The sequence below is a fragment of the Salminus brasiliensis genome, chromosome 18 (assembly GCF_030463535.1).
Source record: "Salminus brasiliensis chromosome 18, fSalBra1.hap2, whole genome shotgun sequence".
NCBI classification, from domain to species: domain Eukaryota; kingdom Metazoa; phylum Chordata; class Actinopteri; order Characiformes; family Bryconidae; genus Salminus; species Salminus brasiliensis.
The window spans coordinates 14,548,745-14,571,011 of NC_132895.1; the positions used below are offsets into that span (position 1 = coordinate 14,548,745).

A 22,267-nucleotide genomic window follows, 5' to 3' on the forward strand; every position below is an offset into this window, starting at 1 on the left:
ATGGGCTCTATCTGGGTTGTACATTGCATACAGGGCCTAGATGGGACCCATGTGAGACAATGGGGCCCATTGTAACAATGGGGCCCATTTGGGAAGACCAACTGGGGCCCAGTTAAAATGCATGCACAAACCTACTTAGAGCCCATGCCCACCTGGAGCCCCCCCAAGTAAGCCCCACATGAGTACGTTGGCTGGGAAGCGAAAGGGTAAGCAAAAGCAAAGCTTGATTGTAACATCAGAATTGTTACCTATGATTATTAGGCCAGAAGTATTTTGTGTGGTATGCTGTTGCAGGCCTATGTGTGTCTTTAAACTTCTGTTTGTTTTATTGAACAATGAAATATCTCAGCTAGGTTCAGGAGCACTTTTGCCCTGTTATCTACAAAGTATGTGTGAGTTACTGGGTGTAGCACAAGCTTGTCAAAATTGCTTTACGTTCTGTGTCACCGGCACCACAATGACATGTACATTTTGTTCAGAAATAAAAATGAATCCAGCTCTTAACCCCTTGATCATTTCCTTTTAGTCTCAACTGTGACCGTCTGTCACACTTTTAATCATAATAATACGTGGTTATTAGCATTGCACTTGTGAGCAGCACACCAGACACAGTCACGTAAAAGTACGGCATGAATGGTTCTTTGAGAGATGCCATAAAAGACCACTTTTGGATCCATAAAGAACCATGTGTGTCATATTAGAGAAGTGTGAGTGAGAAGAATCTTTTAAAGGTCTAAAGAATTTTGTTTTTGTTTTGGAAAAGTTCATAATTAAATTCATTAAATCCATAATTCTCTATGACCAACATGGTCATATTTATGGAACCAAAAGCGGTTCTTCTCAGGCATCGCTCAAAGAACCATTTGAGGCAACGAGTAGAACAAACTGACTTACCCTGACATAAAGATCAGGCACAGTCGTCATATTTCCTTCTTTGAACTGAAAACTGAAGCAGTATCCACAAAACAAGAGTTCTGAGAAGCACTTGCAGGTATTTCCTTCTTCTCAAGTCATTTTTAAAAGGCTTTCAAAAAACTACATGGAGCACCAAGCTGAGAGCGCTGTGAACATCAGGTTGGGAGTGAACTAACCACTGCAGACTCATACAAGGACTTGAGTAACAACCTGAGTGGCAAAAAATGGTAGAAGACAGAAATGTCATCAGGCAAATTGCTCCACTCCCAAACCACTCCTTCAGCAGGTATGGGGTGTTGAGCTCTTTAACATGCTTTAGGTGTCATGGAATAGACAGTCCTGCACAAACAAAGCTGGTACACATGTCGTAATCATTTAAGCAAGAAGACTATTGGATAGAAGCTTACTGCCCATTCATCGCACCAAGCCTTGCAATCCAGTGGGTAATCTTTCAGGGTTTACATGAATCAGACCTCCAGACCTCCAATTGTATTCTTCCTTGTCATTGCTGGTATCCCTAATTATAATACAGTAGAGACAAATTCAAGACACAGACACATTGTCTTGAGTGTGTATTGTGGGGCGTATCTGTCTCACAGCAACAGCTGACTTGACCAACGTGAGCAAGAACAAATTACTCTAGGATTTACTGGTTCAGGAAGAAGAACCTTGTTACGTAAGACATACGGCTTGACTCGTTGGAGTGGCTGTTTAAGGGTGTATTCATTTTGACCCCATAAAACTCCTGGCAGTCAAGTCTGGCAAGTTTTGCACATATAGGTACATGAACAGACTGCAACCTAATTCCAAAGTAAATAGCTCTCTGATCCTCACCCAAAATAGCCTTGCGTCACACATGAAAACCATTTAAATTAGTTTCGCACATATTTCACAAACAAATACTTTATACCTTAGATTTTTCAACATTTCCACATAATTAAAAGGTTAGGATGGTTAAGGCATGAATGGTTAAATTGCAAAGATCTGAAGCCTTTTATGTCTACAAAAGCTACCTCACAGAAAAAGCTATTACAGGAACAGATTATGCCACCTGCTTTAACACAATGTATCTCAGTGATTAGAGTATATCGCTTCTAAAAACACTGTATCAGAAGAAATAAACATGAATACAGTCAAATAACAAGAATGTCTCACTTTGAAGAAAGTAGCTGAGATCTTGTGAGCTAGTTCGAAGACGATGTCTCCAGCCAGCACATGGATTTGTTCAATTCCACTGCCAGCTTACCTGATTAAACATCATTAAGCACTGATTTACCAAACCAGGTGTTGGATATATAAATACTACTAAATAATAAATAATACTGATCACCAATGAGGACAGAGTTGGTATGTTTCTTTAGTCGAAACCACTCTTACTGACTTATGAATGTACAGCTCAAAAACGTTGACTTCCTGTTTTGACTGTGACCGGGATCAAGTTCGGTCACAGTCTTTGATAAAACTTTTTGGTTAAAGAAAAATAAACCTTTTGGTCTGTAAATGCAGCTGCTGAGATTACTTTATTTCATGTTTGTTTTTTCATAGGGCCATCATTAAGCAATAGGCTTAAGGAAGGTTTAGCTGGAGGTTGGTCGATCCCTTCTCCTGAAGGGGTGAACTGCTGTGAAGCTGGAGACAGGCCTGGACAGGATGTCCTGTATCTTCTGATTGTACTTCTCCTGGTAAATCAGGCCTCTTTGGATCTCCTGCTCTTTCTCAGCCTGCTCTGCTTCACGTAGTTGCTGCTGGTGCAACATCTGAGCCAACAGATCAGCCTGATATTCCTGACAGGATTCCCTGAGACTGCAGAACAGCGAGACACATATTAATGACCTGAGGCTGAGTAGACAGAGAGAGATAGTGAGAGAGGGAGAGAAAGAGAGTGGTGATAGGCTAATGCTGAAAGAAACCCACCGAGTTTTTTCCTGTATATCCAACAGCTTGTTCTCTTGGATGATTCTATTCAGGCCATCCCTCTCAGTAGCAAGTTCAACCTGTTTCTGAGCATTACGCTCCACTGAAAAGAAAGAAAGAAATGAAGCAACAAAGAAAGTAAGTCAGAAATAATTATCACCACAATTCATAACAAGATCTAAGACATTCTGTGCCATGTTACTAACCACAATTGGTGTGGTTCGATGTTTCGTCCTTTCAGTCCATTTCTTTTGCCTGTAGAGAGGCTTCACTATTTTCATTTCCCATGTACTGAACTGTACTGAACACTTGTTCCAGTATGTATAAACATGCTACTAAGGGTTCTTTAAGCAATGCCATAGAAGAACCACATTTTGTTCTATAAAGATCCATTTTTGAAAAAGAGCTTTGAGTGAAAAGAGCCTTTAAATTGATAAGGAACCTTAACATCCACTTTTTTAAACCCTTAAAATGTTCTTCACGCATACATCTCTTTCACAAACGTAGTTTTTAATGAAACCAAACATGGTTCTTTTAAAGCACCACTCAAAGAACCCTTTGTAGACCCTTTTTTCTGAGTGCATACTTACGTTTTTCCTGTATTTGTAAGCGCCGAGTGTCCAGCACCTCTCTCATGAGCCGATCTCTGGCTTCTTTCTCCAGACGCCACTGTTCTGCTCTGCGGTTCCAGGTCTGTTGGAGCTCTGCCTCCATCAGCTGCTCCGTCTCTGCCTCCTGCCGTCTCTGCTCCTCCAGCTGCTCTGCCAGGTATTGCCGGTACCTCTGCTGTTCCTCACGTAGCTCCAGCTATTTAACACAGCATGAAACTTTGAACACTACAGGCTGAAAGTATTCAAGTTTTCTAATTATTGACACTTGCATGCATGTAAACCTAAGACGTTTTTCCAGAATGTGCCTTAAGTTTGGAGTGATTTGCTCCTATTCTAATGTATTATACAAGAAAGGCCTTACACCCTTCATGAAAAGCCATCTGAGTGTGAGAAAAAGGTGGATATTATTAGGAAAATTCTCAGGAAAACTCAGGATAACCTGTAAGAGCAAAACTGTTCCAAAGTTGGTGTTGGTTCCGAGGTTTTGGTACATTTCTATACATGGTTTCTGTTCAGGGTTTCAATATTGCACGCTATATGGGCGACATGAAAACCATACACATCCTCTTCCCTTTACTCCTCTCGTGCACGGTTCCTCTTTGACTTACAGTGGCGTGATAAAATCTTACCTTTCTCAGAGCCTCTTCTTTTTTCTCATCTTTCTCGTGTGTCAGCAACTGCTCCAGGATGCTCATGTCCAGGGCCAGCTCGTCCTGCTGCTCCCGTGCCAAACGCTTCATCTTCAGGCGCAGGGAAAGGTCCAGCTGCCTGCGCCGGCTCTCCTGGCTCTGGAGCTTCTGCCTGTGCTCCCGTTGCTCCTCCAGACACAGCATCTCCCTCTGCTCTTGCTAAACAGCACAGAATATAAACACAGTTTCAGCAAACACAGAAGACTGCAGGTACAGTATCAGTCAAAAGTATGCAAGGACTGATCTTGCTGTTAACACTAGTTCATTTGGCAGGCCAGCTGAAGACAGAGCTCTCCAATCTTATCTGCAAAGGGTCGGTTTGGCTGCAGGGTTTCATTATAAACAAGATATGTCATGGGGCTATACAGAATCTATTACACTGATAATCTACACATATTAGATAACCGAAACAAATTAAACTGTCTGATTAATAAACTTTTCATCATTCTCATCAATTAGAAATAGCTGTGGAGTAGCGGTGGATAAGACTGAAGACTTCTGGCATAAAATTATGAAAAACATAAACTTTTTGGCACTGTCTGCATTTTAAGCAAAAATGGTTTTACATTATGTGTCTAAATGTTTGTGGACACCCCTTCTACTGAATGCAATCAGCTACTTTAGGTTGCACCCATTACTGACACAGATGTGCAAATGCACACACACACACAGCTCTCCAGTCCCTTGTATACTCTACCAATAGAATAGGACTCAATGGAGGCTCTCTGGCACCATGCCTAATGCCAGGTGTATGAAGCCCCTCAACATTGAGCAGTGGAACTGTGTCCTCTGGAATGATGGTGCTCCATCCAGTACTTTTCTGATGAGTTGAGGAGTCAGGCATGAGTTGACTATTAGAGACCTTGCTAATGCTATTGTCACTGAATGCAATCAAATCCTCACAACAATGCTCCAAAATCTAGTAGAATGCCTTCAGTTTCTCAGGAGACAGTTATTTAACCAAAATCAGGATAAACTTTTTTATACCATTGCTTTTGGAAAAAACGAGATGTGTCCCAATATTTATGTCTATATAATGTATATAGTACTAAAAAGGGATATTTGACTGTTCTTTGACAATAGAAAACTATCTTAAAGGTTCTTTAAAGAACCACACAGCCTGTAAAAATGTTAAAAAAAATGTATATGCAGAACCATTTATGTCTTTAATGGTTGTACTGGTTTTATATAGAACAACTGTCTTTACCCGTGAAGAATCACTTTATAAAGAGTGTAATATTAAGACATGGTTTTTACATTATGGTTATATTACTCTATAGTAATATCAGTATATGGAGCCCTCAATTCACAAGTTTTATGGAACCAGTACCAGTAACTTGGCCTCTTCATCTTTGAGCTGTTTGGCCTGCTGTTTCTGCTGCTCAGCAGCCTCTATCTGATCACGTAGAAAAGCCAGGGTGTGAGAGTTGCTCTCTCGCTGACGCTGAGCCTCCTGGTTCTCGCGCTCCTCTTTGGCCAGTCGGTCATTCTCCCACAACTGGGCAAACAACATTTCTTCATCCTGATGCAGACGACGTGCTTCTTCCCGAGTCCGTATTTGTGCAGCTCGCTCTCTGCAGACTTCATCCTGTCTACGCCGAGTCTGTGCAGCCCTCAGCTCTTCACACTGCTCTCTGAAATGCAGGAGGTTAGCAATCCACAGAACGTAATACTGAAATGTAATACACTGAAGACATATTGTAATATATTATTAAAATACAGTTGGCAATGTATTGATGTTTTGTATAGAACAAATTCTGGAATGAGCTACTAAACTCCTTCTGCATTAGTTTTCTCTTTGTAAAAGCAGCAAGTTGGCATTTACAGCATCTCCATTAGATACAAGCCGAGTTAGCAATGATGAAAATGATCCTACCTGAAGAGCTGATCAAGTTTTTCAGCAGCAACTTTCTGTCTCTCGCTCTCTCTTTTCTCCTGCAGATACTTTGCTCTCGCTCTCATTTTAGTTTGCCTCTCAAGCACTGTCTCATTCTGCTCCTTCATCGCCCTCAGAAATTCTCTTTCCTCAGATGCCAGCATCTTACGCAGTCTGCAAGAAGAGTAGAAACAGAAGGAGCTTAGGAGCAGTTAGGAGCTGCTCTCAATTTAAGTGGAGTACTAAGTTTGATCTAATCTAAAATTGGAACCAGTTGAAAACCTTTCTCTCCTTTCATCGATTCCCATCTGATACTGTTCCATGGCCTCGTGGACCCGCCTGTCAACAGTGGCAGACACCATCCGCCGTTCAGTGTTTCTTTCCCAATGCATTCTCAGGTCACAGGTGTTTTGGTCCTTAGTAAACTCCATCACCTTGTTTCGAGCGGCCTCCTGTTTCCTCCGCTCTAGAATAAGATAATCTGGGGGTCTGGATGACGGATACCGTGCCCTCTAAAAGATTGTGAATACTCAATTAATCACTCATCTGTATTTTAGCGTAAATGTTTAAATAAGTTTGTTTACATTGATTTTAAATGGAAATTCAAAGCAAACAGAAGCAAAAGAATGTGGGCATGTATTTACAGAGATGAGATGATGATGATGAGTGACAGTGTAAGTCTAGTGTTTGTTAGCAGCGTTACCCACACATCCCTTTTGTAAATAAAGAAGAAAACCATCAGACATTACACAGCTCTTGGCTGATCTACTGCACCTGTCTTAGGTGATAAATTATGTTAATTCCTTTAATTAGTTAATGACTTGAATCAGGTATGCTAGATGAGGGAAAGCACAAATGTGTGTGGATGACTAGGACTGGGAATTGGAGGAAAAAGAAAAGGAGGACTAGACAAGATTTATGGTGACTCCAATTCAAAATATGAAAATCTGATAATCAAATAGAAAATAGAAAAGATAAACAATATACATATATATATTTTCAATAAATTGAAAAGACTGTGAACTAGCTAGCTATATACAAATACACAAATGCTAGTGCTAGCTAGCTAAGTATTGATAGACTAAATCAGTAACTCAAGTCTTGTTGTGTTGTGTATGTTTGAATGTTTGTAATGGACTGTTAATCTTATGTATTGACCTATAATCTTTTATAAAGTCCATGTTAAAAATAAAGTCCTGACCTATGGCTAACAGAAATGAATAATAGCACATCAATCCTGAGGACTGGGGCTTTTAGTTGGAACCTCTGAAATGAGATCAAATGAGCTTACCACTGCCACTGAATGAGGCGTGGGTCCGGTGACCTCCCGGCACTGTGTTCTGTGTCTCTGACCCATCAGCATAGTAGCGTTATTATTATTAGCTAATAATATTAATCCTAAAATGAAAGTATGGCACTGGCCTCAAACTCGATGGAGGAAAGAAACAGCACGTCTGTTTGCGGAAGTACGTTTCTGTAGCCATGGCAACGACGCATGCTCTTACTCCGCCTCTTCTCGCTGCAGCTCCTTCAGTCAAAAACTTGATTAAACTGTAACTAAAATTAAACAGTAAAATCATTCACCCTTGAAACAAACAAACAAACAAACAAACAAACAAACAAAAAATAACTCAGCCAGCAAGTACAATATTCACAGCGTCGTACATTTAGGGGTGTTTTAACGGGTTGACTCATAATGACAAAATAAAAGTCCAGGGTTCGCTCGGAATAATTAGATAACTAGTTGCGATTGAACCGCTGAGAATGTAGCTAGCTGTACTTGTAAAACACTAGTACTAAATGACTGACACGCTGCACATACATATTATACACGTATATTTCTGCAATAATGTTTTTATGTTTGTGAACATGTAGCTAGCTAGCTATATTTATATTAGTTAGCTAAGTTGTCATGCCATCACGGTTGTGATATACAATATCATATCATGTAAGCTTTGAATTAGTGATAACAAAAACATCTGATCATATCTGATGATGCAAACAGAGCAGCAACTTGCCAAACAGCTCGCTGAGGTCGCGTGCTGTCCTGAAAAGCGCAGTGGTGGGACTTTTATTTTGAAAAGTCTTGTTATTGCTTCTTGCTTCCAGCGAGCTCTTTGGTACTAAACGCGCCAAAGTTTGTAGCGCTCGTAGGAGAAGAGAGCTGAGCTTATAAACACGTCGCTAACGCGTTCAGCCTGCGCGTTTGTTGTCGTTAACACGTATCTTTTTATTCATGTGGAAGAAATACCCGTTATATGTGACCTTATCTTCACAAAACAGTAGCTAGTTTGTAAGGTAAGGTAAGGCAACACACAGCACTGATGGAAAGTTTGTGCACTCTGCCCTGTTTACTTGTTATGCAGTGAAGGCCAGCTGTCTGCTGTCTGTCTGGGGAAGCTTAGAGATATTAGCTAGATATCTTACGAAGATTTAAGGCTTTGGCCTCATGGTAGATTGATGATAGAAGCTGTAGCTACAGAAAAACTAGATAGATAGCTTGGTAACGTTAGGTGTAATGTCATGCTGTTAGCACATGTACTGGTGTCAAACAATACAACATTATAAAAGTATATTCAACGTTATATTCATGGTGATGTATACAGTACCATACAACCCTGTCAAATCTACTCCCAAAAACGTGTACGGATAAAATTCCAGGATTTGATATGGTGGTGTTGTTACTTTACTTTTCATGGATTCAGCAAAAAAAATAAATAAAAAAAAGGCTGATTATAATGTAATGAATGGAAGTCAATCTCAAATAAGAGTTAATTCCAAATAATTCAGAGCATTTCTATTGGTCTATTCATTTGTGGGCAGTGGTGGCTCAGCGGTTAGAGCGCCGGGATATCGATAACAGGGTTGTGAGTTCGATTCCCGGGCTCGGCAAGCTGCCACTGTTGGGCCCTTGAGCAAGGCCCTTTACCCTCTCTGCTCCCCGGGCGCTGGAGTTGGCTGCCCACCGCTCTGGGTGTGTGTGTGTACTCACTGCCCCTAACACGTGTGTGTGTGTGTGAGTGTGTGTTCACTACCAGATGGGTTAAATGCGGAGGACACATTTCGCTGTACAGTCCACACTGTACAGTGACGAATACCTTTACCTTTACCTTTTTATTTCCACAATTATTTCCACAGTGTACAGGGTCCAAACCATGGAGAAAACAAAAAATGGAGATGCATGGTTTTCATTGGACAGCAGCGATAGGTTTATGTACTGTACTTACTTAGCATGATCTTTCATGCAGCACACTGAACTCATCCCATATTTTATGTTTTTCAGGTTTATCCTTCAGACTCAGAAACTGCTTGTGGACAGAGTTTCTGACCTCCTGACCTTGTGATCTGTGTCTCCTCAGATCATGGCCGTTCCTTTCGTCCAAGACTGGGATCTGGTGCAGACCCTAGGAGAGGGTGCTTATGGCGAGTGAGTGTCCACCTGTATCCTTTTCTTCTGTGCAGTCTGCTCTGTAACCGCTTGATGTCTGCCTTAGGTTTGATTTTTGGAGTAGAATAGAATAAGACTTCATTATCCATTACTGATGTTCTCTCTCTGTTTATTTTAAAGGGTGCGCCTGTTGGTCAACAGGAAGACCGAGGAGGCAGTAGCAGTGAAAGTTGTTGACACGTCCAGAGCTAAAGACTGTCTAGACAATGTGAAAAAGGAGGTTTGTGTGCACAAGATGCTGTCACATGCCAACATAGTGCGATTCTTTGGGCACAGGAGTGAGGGTCCAATCCAATACATTTTCCTGGAGTACTGCAGTGGTGGGGAGCTCTTCGATCGAATAGGTGAGACCAGTAAACCTTGATTTAGGGTGTAAAGTGAATCCCAGATGGTATAGACCTCCTTGGCTGGCGTCATACCCTTGGAAAAGTCAGGGTCTTCATGGTTGTCTAGTCACCCTGTAGTGATAAAAAAAAAAAAAACTGTTCCAAACCGGACCTGCTTTGTCTGGTGTGCATTTTCTCCAAGCAAAACAAATTACCCACCCCATTTGACAAAGCTTGCAGTTTTATGTGTGACGAGGTTTTGTGGACGAGGACTGTTTAACTTGTAATTGATGATGTGAATCCAGTGACATTCGGAAGAAAAACGTATACACCAGGTTTTGAACAGTATTCTTTACCACAGGAAGCAATAATAGCAGCCCAGAATGGCATTCATTTTTCTTGAAGAGAAAATCAGCCTAGACTTGAGTTCTCTAGTATGGACATGATGCCGACTGCAGAATGACAGCAGGTCTTCAGAGCTCTGTTCATCTCTTTAACACACATTTGAGATCAGTTAAACAAGACATTTGGCATTGTGTTTTTCTCAGAACCTGATGTGGGTATGCCAGAAAAAGAGGCTCACAGGTTTTTCCAACAGCTAATAGGAGGAGTGGTGAGTTTCAGAGTTTCTGTTGTTTATTATTGGCACTTATTTGACAGTTGCATGAAACCGTATGAGGTTAACAGTTTTAACTTTTAATTCTTACAGGAATATCTCCATAGTATAGGGATCACCCATCGGGACATCAAGCCAGAAAATATCCTTTTGGATGACAAAGGTGCCAGTAGTTTTAAGTAGGTATGAATAAAAAGTTCCACAAGAATGGACATTTATTATTTGTTGGTTTTATTCTCAGATAACCTAAAAATCTCAGATTTTGGCTTGGCGACCATGTTCCGCCACCGTGGGCGCGAGCGTTTGTTGACCCGGCTGTGTGGCACACTGCCCTATGTAGCTCCAGAGCTGATGTCCCGTCCAGAGTTCCATGCTCAGCCTGCAGACATCTGGGCCTGTGGCATTGTGCTCACTGCCATGCTGGCTGGAGGTGAGGAGAAAACCTGTTGATTTTACAGTAAGAATTGACCTTTACCTTTATTGAATGTCACTGACTGTCCTATCTCATTTAAGAGTTACCATGGGACCAACCGAGTGAAAGCTGTCAGGAGTATTTTGATTGGCTGCAGAAGAAAACCTACCTCACACCATGGAAGAAAATTGACTCTGTGCCACTAGGTAATTGTGAAGCAGTGCGAACGTAAAAATACATTTAAACAATTTCTAAAAAATATTTTGTGTTTTCAGAGCTGTCTGTGTTCTTTAACACCACTTATTCTGCTTCATAGGTCTGTTAACAAAGATGCTGCTGCATAGTCCTGAAGATAGAATGACCATTCCTGAGATTAAGAAGCACCGCTGGTTCAGTCGGAGCTTCAAATCAGGTGCGGTGTTGAATATGAATATGAAGCTGGCTATATTTCTAGGTCTATTTTCTTATACCTTCAGAGCTTGAATTATGGTGATTCCTCATACACATGTACATTTTGACAGTGTTTTATAGCTGAGTGTTGTTCTTTTTGTAATAGTACTTGCCTCATAGTTTTTGTACTATTTTTACAGGTGTAAAACGGAGTGATGTACACGGACCAGTAACCAAGATGCTGAGGTCTGATTCTGAGCAGCTGGCTCGAACAAGCAGGTTTGTGATTAGTCCACCTGTCCATATACAAGAACTGATTGGTTCTAAAAAAAAGCGTTATGGTAAAGTCTCAAGGACCATGCGTCTCACTTGCCAGTGTGTTTTTGTCTCTTCAGTGATGACCGGGTTCAAATTTCCAGCTCTCAGCCAGAGCCACAAGGGCTTTGGGAAGTCAGGGAGGATGTGGTACACACTGAAGGAGCTCAGGTCAGCTTTTCCCAGCCTGCCTGCCCTGAGCACATGCTTCTGGGTAGCCAACTTCTGGGCACACCAGGTGCCAGTCAGGTAATGATGCTTAAACATGCTTAATTTATGTCTGCTTTAGGATGCTACTTTTTGCCACTGCAATGTTTAAGTAGTTGGTGGCTGAGTGGGCTGGTAAAGTAGTTTGAATTTCTCAAACTGCATTTCTCAATCAGTTGACCCATTAAATTGAAGCATGTAACAGCTTCATTAAAATGTTCAATGTAATGTTTAAACAATTAAACATATTGTCTTAATTAAGAAAAGTTAAAACGTAATTGATGTCTGCTTAAATTAGATACTGTGGCGATTTAATTCAAATCTTTTGGTCAAATGTTTATTTATTTTTTCTTCTAAAAATCTGTTCTTGACATTGTATTTTTTTCAGTATTTTATACTGTCCTGAAGTTCACGTTTGAAAACAACACCAAGCATGTGTCTGTGCTCACCATGTTTTGTTTAGCTGTGGCTAAAATATCAATACTGTGAAGTCCATTACAGTTACAAAAAGCTAATTTTTGAAGCATTACTGTGAGACTGATATAGCAGTTTTAGCCATGTGGTTTAGGTAAATGGAAATACTCATCCCTTCAGCCAACAGACAGTTTCTCAGTTTCTTTTAGCTCCATGGATTCAGATCTCACCGAAAAGTGACACGGCAGGTTATACTGTTTTCCTGTGCTTGTGACTATTTCTGCACGTCATTTTTGCAACACGTATTGTCCCCTAGTTCAGTCAAGTGAAATTGAAATAGGTAGTGCATTAAGCTAACTAATCGATAGTAAGATTTATTACTAATTTCATGAATTAACATCAATGACCGCTGGTTTAGTAGCTATGTAAGTGTTACTGCTGCATATGAGAAGTGTGCTAAAAGAACTGTTTTTTTTTTTTTTTTACAGAACCCATGGCAGAGGTTGGTGAGAAGGATGACTAGGTTCTTCACTACTCTGAATGCAGAGAAGTCTTGCACTGCCCTTCGTGATGCCTGTGTTGCCATGGGCTATACGTGGAAGCAAAGCTGCACCAACCAGGTATCATGCAGATAATATCTAGACATTAACCCGTGTAGGTGGGTTTTTATTATTGGAGGCAGAAAGATGTTTTCACCTTTTAAACACCATTCACTGTTTCTCTGTGAATCTTAGGCAACAGTGTCCACGTTGGATCGCCGTAATAACAAGCTGATCTTCAAAGTACACTTCTTAGAAATGGAGGAGCGCATACTGCTAGATTTCAGGCTATCAAAGGTAAGCAGAAACATTTCACAAAATACCTAAAGACCTAAAGGTATTTTAAGTTACTGTTATAGAATTACCTGTAAAATATCTAATTAAATTTGTTTCCCCCACAATTTTCAGGGTGATGGCTTGGAATTCAAAAGGATATTCCTGCAACTCAAACAGAAGCTCTCTGACATCATTAGTAACCAAAGGGTTCCTGTTCCTTTTACATAAATTAATCACCTATGTTTAGTTGCCACATTGCAACTAAACACACCAACTCACCGCAGACACATTCTTTGTTGTTGTTGTTGTTATTTTACATGTTTGTACCTGTTTCTGTGTCCACACCATGTTTTACCTGGTGTAGTCTGATCAGTGCCTCCACTTTATTGTAGTAAGAGTAAAGGATGTGAAAGCATTGTCTGATTGTTTGATGACAATATGATGTTTGCTGGAACGTTTACTAGTAAAACAGCATGTGAAGACCACTGCTTGTTGCTTCCTCACTTTCTTTTAAATTCACTGGTTTTCTTAGAATGAACTGGCAATAAATGATCTAGTTCTTAAACTTAAAATTGGTTTGCCCAGTTCTAGTTTAATGGGATTTCATGTAACTGCATATTAATTTGACATCTGAGTTAAAAGAGAAAACAAAATGAAAAACCTGGAGAAAAATCAGAAAATAATGTAACTTTATTGTTTACAAATGCTTCGTTTTCAATAAATTAGTTGTTTATGTAGTTTAACCAATCGTAAGAAACAAGAGTTTTGGTACTGAGAACTGAAACCGGTAGCGTATCTAAATGTGTGAATGTCTCTGTGATAAATTAAGAGTGGCTTGCTCATCAGCCAGTAAACTTTACTTTAAACTGCTCCTTGAAGCTGCTTTGTAGTACAAAACTAGTCTATAGTGCGTTTTCTTGTATGTGCAAAATCCTAAATTATTTAGGAAAAATATAATTCCATATTTCAGATAAACAACTGCTTGTGTGCTGCATGGTGCACTCTAGCTTGAAGCCATGACTGTGATGGTGACGTTAACTGGTTCATCACCTGGGGGCAGATTTGTTGGTGTTGCAGTGGGTCGCGGTAGTGCCATAGATGGTCCTGGAAAAGATAATGTCATGAAAAGGGTATTTACGGTTCTTGTTCCCAAGGAGTTTCAAAGTGACCTAAAATACATGGAGACAGCTGCTTACAGTGACACAACTTATTGTGGCTACTTTGAGAATCTCTGAGACTTACTTACTGATCCTGTGTGGCAGTGTATTATTAAAACATAGCCCAGAAAATGCAGTAATTTGGTAATTTGAGGCTTGAAATACCAGCATGTGCATCTTTCTACATCTTATATATATATATATATATATATATATATATATATATATATATATATATATATATATATATATATATATATATAATTATTTTCACTACCTGCACTAGGAGTGGGACTTATCTCTCCTCTGTCCCCTTCTCCTTCCCCTTCTGCTCCTCCAACAGCTTCATCCTCGGGGTAGTTAATGTTCTCTCTGGATTGGCTGTTCTGCCTGAAAATATCAGAACTTCTTTCAGATTAAATGAAGTGAAATACATAATTGTACATGGATGTACACCAATGTACACTATATGTCTAAATGTTTGTGGACACCCCTTTTAATGAACAGATTGAGCTTACTTTAAGGTGCAACCCATTGCTGACACCGATGTGCAAATGTACGCACATACATTGCCCATAGAATAGGGCTCCTAGCACATACACATGATCCTATTGGCACTATGCCCAATGCCAGGTGTCAGCTAGAGGGGTATAAAGGCTCCCCCCAGCATTGAGCTGTTAAGCAGTAGAACTGCATTCTCTGGAATGATGGTGCTCTATCTAATACTTTTGGGATGAGATCGGGGTGAGCGCCACTTGTCGCTGAATGCAATCAAATCCTCACAGCAGTGCACCAAAATCTAGTAAAAAGCCTCCTTCCCTGGCCGTTAGAGACAGTTACTCCAACAAAAGCAGGATAAACTCTCTAATACCGTTTGTTCGGGAAATAAAAACAATAAACAAGCAGGTGTCCCAATACTTTTGTCCATATAGTGTATTTTGCATTCCGAAATTGGAAGCGTTTGCAGTGACATGTGGTTAGCAAGCAGTGTTTGTTAAATGAATGATCTTTTTGTACGTTAGTCATACCTGCCAAATATCAAATCATGAAGTCCTGCAGGAATAAGGTGGGGAAATGCGTTAGTGTGGACACATTACCCATCATTGCTGTATTAAACAGGCTGGAGTGTATGAATAACAGGCTTGCTGTGTGACTGTTGGACACTCACGTGGGATGTTGTTCCGGTTCCTCACCACATACATGAAGAGCAGTACAGTAAGTATTGCTGCCACAAGCATGCCTCCAATGGCTGCTCCAATAACGGCAGGAACGGCGTTAAAGCCTGGGAGAGCTGGAGAACAGCAGAGAGAAGTTTTGGCCTCAGAGTTGAGGGTGAAGATGCATCATAAGGCAATTACTTTTTTCTTTTTTTAAAGGACAAGGACAGGAGCTGATCTGACCAATTGTAGGGCTGATCTTTTTTCACAGTGTTGCCTTCACTGTTATATTGAACATAAATCCAATGACCATTAAAAATAGTAAAAGTAATAATCCAACAGAAATATGCGGAAAGGCCAAAGAAGTAGATAACAGGTAGATCAAGTAAAGGGATAGATTGGTAGGAGTGTATTGTGGTTTGCAATAGTGACTGAGTGGTTGGTTTGTGATTATGCACTTCACCTGAGTAGAGAAGAACAAAAACAAGACACATTTCACACCACTGACGATAAAACAGGGCTAGGCTGGGTTTACTGAGAGCGTCAGAGCTTTTAAACTTGTGGAATAAGTGTCAAAGGTGATAACTCAACTTTAGACACTCACTCTGCTTGCATTGTCATATCATGTTCCCACCTGGGCTCTTGACCTCTGAGGGATGTCCAGTGGTCCGGTGATTGACCGCTGTGATGCGGAAAGCATATTTGCCAAAGGGATCCAGACCGCTGATCTGGTAGCTGCGGGTGCTGGGTTCCAGACCTACAGCCACTTTCTGCCACAGAGGGAGAGGAAGGCTTTGCCGCTCAATGAAGAACCCTGTCATGTCGCCATCCATCTGAGTCAGCCACTCCACATTAACATCCGTACGCCGGCGGCTGCTGTACGTGATCTTACTGATGGTCACATTTGGTGGCATTGGGTGTCCTGGAAGTCAGACGTTGAAATAAGTGGGTAAGAAGAATGAAAATAATGTAAATAAGATGAGTAAAATTATTAACTATATGGACAGAAGTATTGGGACACCTAATGGACATGATCCAGAGGCTTGACCCCAGGTTGTAGTCTGGTACACTTATTATTATTTTTTACAGTTTTAAAGGATTTGGTCCTGTAGGCTCACTCTGAAGCACGCAAGCCCCAAAGTATTGGTCCCCATGAAACAAACAATGGTGGCCCCAGAATGCTAGCTTCTGGAGCTCCACAGCATTTCACCATCCCTTACATAGTCAAGAGTCAAGCTGGTTATCTTAGACAATACCAAATTATACTGTTTTAGGCAGGCACTCACTTATCACCATCAGCAGGATGGGAATCTCTGTTCCTCCCACAGCATTGGTGGCTGAACACCAGTACTGGCCACTGTCCACTGTGCCATCTGCCTCCCGCACAGTCAGGTTGGACCAGGCTGCGGCTTGCTGGAGGATGTACTTTTTGGGCGTGTCACTGTTATCCACTCTTTGCTTCATATTGTTGAACCAGGTGATCTCAGTCACTGCAGGATAGTTCTTGCTCAAAATGCAGGTGAGCTGGACATCACTGCCCTCATACACTGAAACCACACTGCGCTGAGTCATCAGGACCGGTGCCTCTGGAAGATTGGAGTAAATGGACGACCACACTACTCAATACATTGCTCCTCTGTGAACTGCTGGAAGCAGCAAACAGACATTGTGTACAGATGACCTGTACTTACCCAACTTTAACACACACTGCTTGCTCTCTTTTGCCAATGGATGTTTGGCATGGCACACAAAAGCTTTTCCACTATAAGTGGCACTGGAGCGCAATACAAGGATGTTGGAATTCTCCTCAGATGTGCCCTGCACGTCCCCTGAACTGGAGGCCCACCACAGCAGAGTCCGAGGGAAACCGCCCTCCCAGGAGCAGGACAGCATCAGATATTCATTATTACGGGTTGCATATGCAGAACATTGAGGTTCTCCGTGAGGTAGCCCTAGGAACAATAGAGCATTTGCACAAAAACTAGAAAAGCTCACAGATCTCATGCCAAAGAAATGGGAAGCTCCAGAACAGGGTTTCCCAACCTTGGTCCTGGAGGACACCGTTCCCTGCACATTTTAGGGGTTTCCTGCTATAACTACACTACATTTAACTCAGGAAGGACTTGTCAATTAGCTGATTAGCTGGATCAGGTGGGTTACACTATCTGCAGGACCGCTAAGACCAGGGTTGGGAGCCACTGCTTTAGATGAATGAATTTAGTTCCTACAGATTAGTTCTGTCAACCACAGTACTCACATGCCTTGGTGCTACAGCTGCGGGGGACATTTAGTGTGACATGTGAGCCCATGCAGGTGAACACTGAGTTATTAGTGGTCTCAAGCCCAGGCTGAATCCAAGTTATGTTGGCGGTTCCCTGGTTGTTTTTACCACGTGTATATGGGCTCCAGTTGAGGGTAGCTGCAGGGTAACCCCCCTCCCATGAACAGAAGAGGGCCAGGTCATTGTAGTTATTAGCTGGGAAGATGGAACAATATGGAGCACCATCTGGTGGATCTGTGGAAAGAAATTCATTGTATAGCATAGTGGGGTAAGCAGGGCAAGTAGACATGAGGGCTATGATCAAATAATTCCCCCTGAATTGTAGCCGAACAGATCAAGGTCAGATCAAGCAGCTGCACTGATTATTAGCTCCAATAATCAGAAATGTAATGCCACCATAGGTAGGAAAGTGTGGCATTGTACTACTGAATGTTATACAATGCAGATAACAACTGATGCACAGTATGAATGTTATAATAATCATAATTGAGTATCTTTGTTCCTGTCTGATGCCATGTCAAGACATCCTTTCACTGCTTGTCATGGCATGGTGAGAAGAATCACACCAACGTTATACCTTGTATGGCTTTCCAGAACTGTCAGATAATTGCCTTCACCTCCTCCAGATGCTCCAGAAGACACTGTTTAGCTTCACATCCCCAGTCAGCCGCAGTGAATGTGTGATAATGTCTTTTTTGTCTGTGTGTTTGTTTGTAAGCGTGTTTGTGGGAATAGGGGAAGATGTAAGAAGAAGGATAGGCAGGAATTGCAGAAAGCAAATACCAGCTCAGAAGAAGACACACTAGAGGACTACCTGGAGAAGCTTCATGGACAGAGAAATAGGCCATGACTACAGACTGAATGTTTGAGGAGCACTCACAGTAGACAGTGAGGGTGATGGTCTTCTTGGAGCGGGTGTTGAGGTAAGTGTTTTGGGCCAGACAGGCATAGTTGCCTGTGTGCATTCGAAGAATCTTGGTAATGGTGAGCTGTGGTCCAGTGTACACCTGGGAGTTGTTGTAGTACCAGACATACTGACTGGCAGGGTTGGAGGAGGCTTGACACACAAGGGAAACAGTCTCTTTCTCCAGGGCTGAGTAGCCTCGCTCGGTTACTGAGTATGGTGTGACATCAATCTGAGGCAAGTCTGGACCGTCTATATAGAAAAGATCCATGTCAATCAAATATAAAGGAACAAAACAAAGCGGTACATTTATGGCAAAGACTGGACCATGTGCTTTCACTCACATATGACATCCAACCAGATTCGGTCACTGCGCTGCTGGTTGACATCGTTCCTGGCCAGGCACCTGTACCACCCTGTATGGTTGCGGTTGACCCATGTTACATTGACTAGGCTGCGGTTGGTTTCAGCCAATGTGGTGACCAGCCCACTGCGGCTCTCCTGCTCCCATATGTAGTTAATGGGATCTGTGCCATTCTCAAGACCACAACGCATCCACACTGACGCACCTTCCACAGGCGAGGAGTCACTCAGTAGAATATAGGGTTTAGACACAGGAACTGTGGAGCACATCACAGTATTAAAGACATACCTCAAATGCTGATGAATCACTATGATCATGAACTATCAATCGGAGATCTTATGCTTATCTTCCTAATATATATATATTTTGAACATGGTATTCTTATTTACATTGTGTACCAATAGAAATGCACCCCCCCGCCATTGGGAGGGTGAAGCCTGACACATGACACATGAGGATGCAACCGGCCACTGCCTCTTTTCTCATTGCCACTGATGCAACGCCACTGGGCAACCAATGCTCTGGAAGGAAAGTATTGGGTATCCAACTCTGATGCGTCAGCTAGCCGACACCCATCACAGTGAAATTATGTGGGGAGAGACAGAGTGCCACCTACCCAACTGGAGAGGGCAAGGCCAATTGACCTCTCTCAGGCTCCAACTGCTGAAGGTCTGGCAACATGACCCGGGATTTTCGGGTCCTTTATATACAGTAGTTTTATGATATTTTGACGAATGCAATGTTTAACCTGCTAAACTATTTCTTTGAAAATTTAGCTGCATAGGGTCCTTAAGCAGGGCCCTTGTATTTCCTACACAGTAATCACGTGATATTAGTGAACGGAATGTCAGATGGTTGAATCAGTCCCTTCATTCGTAATGTCCTGCAGCATCATGACGTAAAAGACTAAAAAGACATTTTCACTACCAGTGGTTTGGAATCTCCCAATTCCCTGTGTAGGCCACTTCACAGGGAACTACTGGGGTGACTGAAATGCACCTTTTCACTTTAGTTTTTTTACTGATCATTCAACCCCCCTTAAACTCTCTTTAGTTGACAAATTGACATTTGTCTTTTGTCAGCCTGTTTACAAACCAAAAAGGGTTGACAGACTACAATTACTGTTGCAATGAATTCATTCACCTTGCGTGATTCAGAACATACCCTACCGCACAAAAGGGGAAAAACATAGAAGCAGAACTGATAGAGAATGCTGTTCATCTATAGAATACCTGCTCTACCACCAAGCTCCTTTAACTAACCTAGAACCCGCAGATAGACGTAGTAGTAGTAGAGTCTGGCTCCCTCAGCAGTGTCATACAGAGCCTGGCAGGTGTACAAGCCCTCCGCAGCGAGAGGAAGCTTCTCAATAGACAGAGATGCACTGTTTGAGATGACGTTCAGGTCACCCAAATCTTTGGCCAGTTGCTGCAGCTTTGGACCCTTGCCGAAGTTATACACCACAGCTCGAATTGTGTCGGTGCCTAGTTTGGTGAAGCCCCATATGTAGACATCAGGGAGGGTGGTGCCACATTCCAGAATCACTCCTTTGTCCACCACTCCATTGGTCCTGGTTTCTTTGTACACCACTTGCCCTGGATCCAAGATCTCTAACCCTGAGAACACAATGTACATATTAATGCAATTACTAGATGCATACATTTCTATGCATTTCACAGACAGGAAAGGCATGCACACGCAAAGCTCAGTGATCTGTGGGATAGCAGTGACCTAGGATATTATTAACATTTAGGCTATCAGGTTACTGGACTATACTGAGAGTCATCTAGGGTAGACAACAAGTGACTGAAATCCATAAAAAATAGGCCATTTTGATTTCTTTGTGATCTGATTTTTAACATCGCTAATGCTATAATAAAATATTACATTTGTTACATTTCTACATATTTATAATATTTTAAAGTTATATTAAAAATCACATTTTAAAAAAGGATCTGAAAAATAGTCCACTTTGATTTGATTTTAACAATAAAAAATATAACACAACAACTTTATGTTGAATTTCTGAATTAATACATTATCATTGCTGTCCAATAAAAAAATATATATCTCCAAAATAGTGACTTTACAGGAGAATAAAATATATAATATTGTGTAATATTGTGTAAGTAAATAAGTAATTTAGAACTTTTCTATTGGTCCATTCATCTATAATTATTGTATTATTATTATTATTATTATTATTATTATTATTATTATTATTATTATTATTATTGAAGCCAGGGCTTCAAGCCATGGAGAAAACTAAAAACGTACAAAAATAGAAATATATGTTTTTCATTGGACAGCAGTGAGATACTAAAGACTCATGTATATGTACTGAGACTCATCTAGGGTTTCTAAATTCTCAGCTTAGATTAACAATATATATGTAAAAGAAAAGACAATATTTCAGTTGTTCAAGCTGCTTTAAAATATTGCCTGAAATAAGTTTTTCTGCCCAAAGAAAATTGTGTAATGTGGAAAATATCTTCAAAGGAGGAGTCAATCTCTTACCGTGCAGGAGGAGTGGAAGCAGAAGAACAGTTAGGAAGAAACTGGGCGACCCTAACAGTCCGAGTACCATGGTGCCATGACGCTCAAGTGACCAGTGCTGTGTCCTTTTTTGGGGGAAACGTTTCACAAAAAGGTCACAAGAACAAGGAAACAGAGTAAAAAATATCCTGAAAACGTCCAGTGTCCTTGTAGCGTCCACAGGCAGTGAGAAACTGAGTGGGAGGCGATAAGAGTCTCTGTAAACTGATTTGGCATGAATTATTCAGCAGCCACCTTCCACCTGCAGGAATGCAGTAGAGTAGAGAGGAGAGACAGGGTTTAGGATGACGCGATGATACCTCTGCCTCGTCTATTATTTAACATGCAGGGATGGATGGCCATTCTAACATTCCATTACACTCAGCAGGCAAGAAACTCACCTAACTCTCGAACTCAGTTCAAACACGATAACTTAAACACATGCATATGTATTGGGCAGCAGGTGAATAGTCGGTTTCTGATGGTGATGTGTTGGAAGCAGGGAAAATGGGCAAGCGTAAACATCTGGGCCACCTTGAAGAAGGCCAAATTGTGATCTGGTGGCAGAGCCATGGGCACCCAAAGCTAGTCCATCTGGGCCAAAATGTTAGTAGAAAAAGGCTAGGTATGTCTTGTGGAATCCATGCCTCAAGAAGTCTGAGCTGTTTTGGGGGCATAAGGGGGTCCTGCACAACATTTGGCAGGTGGTTTTATTGTTATGGCTGATTGGGGTATGTATGGAAGTGCTATATGGAAGTGTTTGAATCATGCTCAGCATGAATGCTAACACAGGTGCTTACTGTACATTTTCTCTGGGTACTTCTATCATGAAAAGGAGAACTTTAATCACAGGTGATGACTAAGTTGTTCATCTGTGGGCTCATCCTTCTCTCAGTCTGAGGTCAGTACTATGCTAATATC

General features: G+C 41.4%; 3 protein-coding genes across 3 annotated transcripts; 1 reads left to right on the top strand and 2 right to left on the bottom strand.

The window, feature by feature from the left end:
- Positions 1–876: 876 nt before the first annotated feature.
- Positions 877–7,671, bottom strand: cfap53 (cilia and flagella associated protein 53). The gene is made up of 8 exons (XM_072662059.1): positions 7,297–7,671; positions 6,288–6,517; positions 6,006–6,179; positions 5,460–5,763; positions 4,070–4,288; positions 3,420–3,636; positions 2,830–2,932; positions 877–2,718 (listed from the first exon to the last, which is right to left on the bottom strand). Exons 1-8 carry the CDS (start codon positions 7,366–7,368, stop codon positions 2,493–2,495), a joined length of 1,545 nt encoding a protein of 514 aa, XP_072518160.1. The 5' UTR covers positions 7,369–7,671; the 3' UTR covers positions 877–2,492.
- A 477-nt stretch (positions 7,672–8,148) lies between these two features.
- chek1 (checkpoint kinase 1) lies at positions 8,149–13,427 on the top strand. Its single transcript, XM_072661865.1, has 13 exons — positions 8,149–8,303; positions 9,365–9,432; positions 9,574–9,797; positions 10,328–10,392; positions 10,489–10,558; positions 10,637–10,825; positions 10,909–11,013; positions 11,124–11,219; positions 11,398–11,476; positions 11,593–11,761; positions 12,622–12,753; positions 12,868–12,969; positions 13,081–13,427. The coding sequence occupies exons 2-13, from the start codon at positions 9,368–9,370 to the stop codon at positions 13,174–13,176; spliced, it is 1,392 nt and encodes a 463-aa protein (XP_072517966.1). The 5' UTR covers positions 8,149–8,303; positions 9,365–9,367; the 3' UTR covers positions 13,177–13,427.
- A 524-nt stretch (positions 13,428–13,951) lies between these two features.
- Positions 13,952–21,398, bottom strand: LOC140539880 (V-set and immunoglobulin domain-containing protein 10-like 2). Its single transcript, XM_072662703.1, has 12 exons — positions 21,329–21,398; positions 20,074–20,427; positions 18,792–19,067; positions 18,424–18,699; positions 17,520–17,777; positions 16,954–17,214; positions 16,549–16,848; positions 15,897–16,184; positions 15,274–15,396; positions 15,134–15,158; positions 14,383–14,495; positions 13,952–14,052 (listed from the first exon to the last, which is right to left on the bottom strand). Exons 1-12 carry the CDS (start codon positions 21,396–21,398, stop codon positions 13,952–13,954), a joined length of 2,445 nt encoding a protein of 814 aa, XP_072518804.1.
- Between the last annotated feature and the right edge of the window lie 869 nt (positions 21,399–22,267).

Coding starts and splice junctions, on each gene's coding strand:
- cfap53 (XM_072662059.1), bottom strand. CDS start 7,368: ATGCTGATGGGTCAGAGACACAGAACACAGTGCCGGGAGGTCACCGGA. Junction 4,289..5,459: donor ATGAAGAGGCCAAGTTACTG/GTACTGGTTCCA, acceptor TGTGCTGTTTAG/CAAGAGCAGAGGGAGATGCT. Junction 2,933..3,419: donor CTTACAAATACAGGAAAAAC/GTAAGTATGCAC, acceptor CTTTCTTTTCAG/TGGAGCGTAATGCTCAGAAA.
- chek1 (XM_072661865.1), top strand. CDS start 9,368: ATGGCCGTTCCTTTCGTCCAAGACTGGGATCTGGTGCAGACCCTAGGA. Junction 10,393..10,488: donor AACAGCTAATAGGAGGAGTG/GTGAGTTTCAGA, acceptor TAATTCTTACAG/GAATATCTCCATAGTATAGG. Junction 11,014..11,123: donor AATTGACTCTGTGCCACTAG/GTAATTGTGAAG, acceptor TCTGCTTCATAG/GTCTGTTAACAAAGATGCTG.
- LOC140539880 (XM_072662703.1), bottom strand. CDS start 21,398: ATGGTACTCGGACTGTTAGGGTCGCCCAGTTTCTTCCTAACTGTTCTT. Junction 18,700..18,791: donor AATCTGGTTGGATGTCATAT/GTGAGTGAAAGC, acceptor TTTTCTATATAG/ACGGTCCAGACTTGCCTCAG. Junction 14,053..14,382: donor AAGTCCCACTCCTAGTGCAG/GTAGTGAAAATA, acceptor TATCTTTTCCAG/GACCATCTATGGCACTACCG.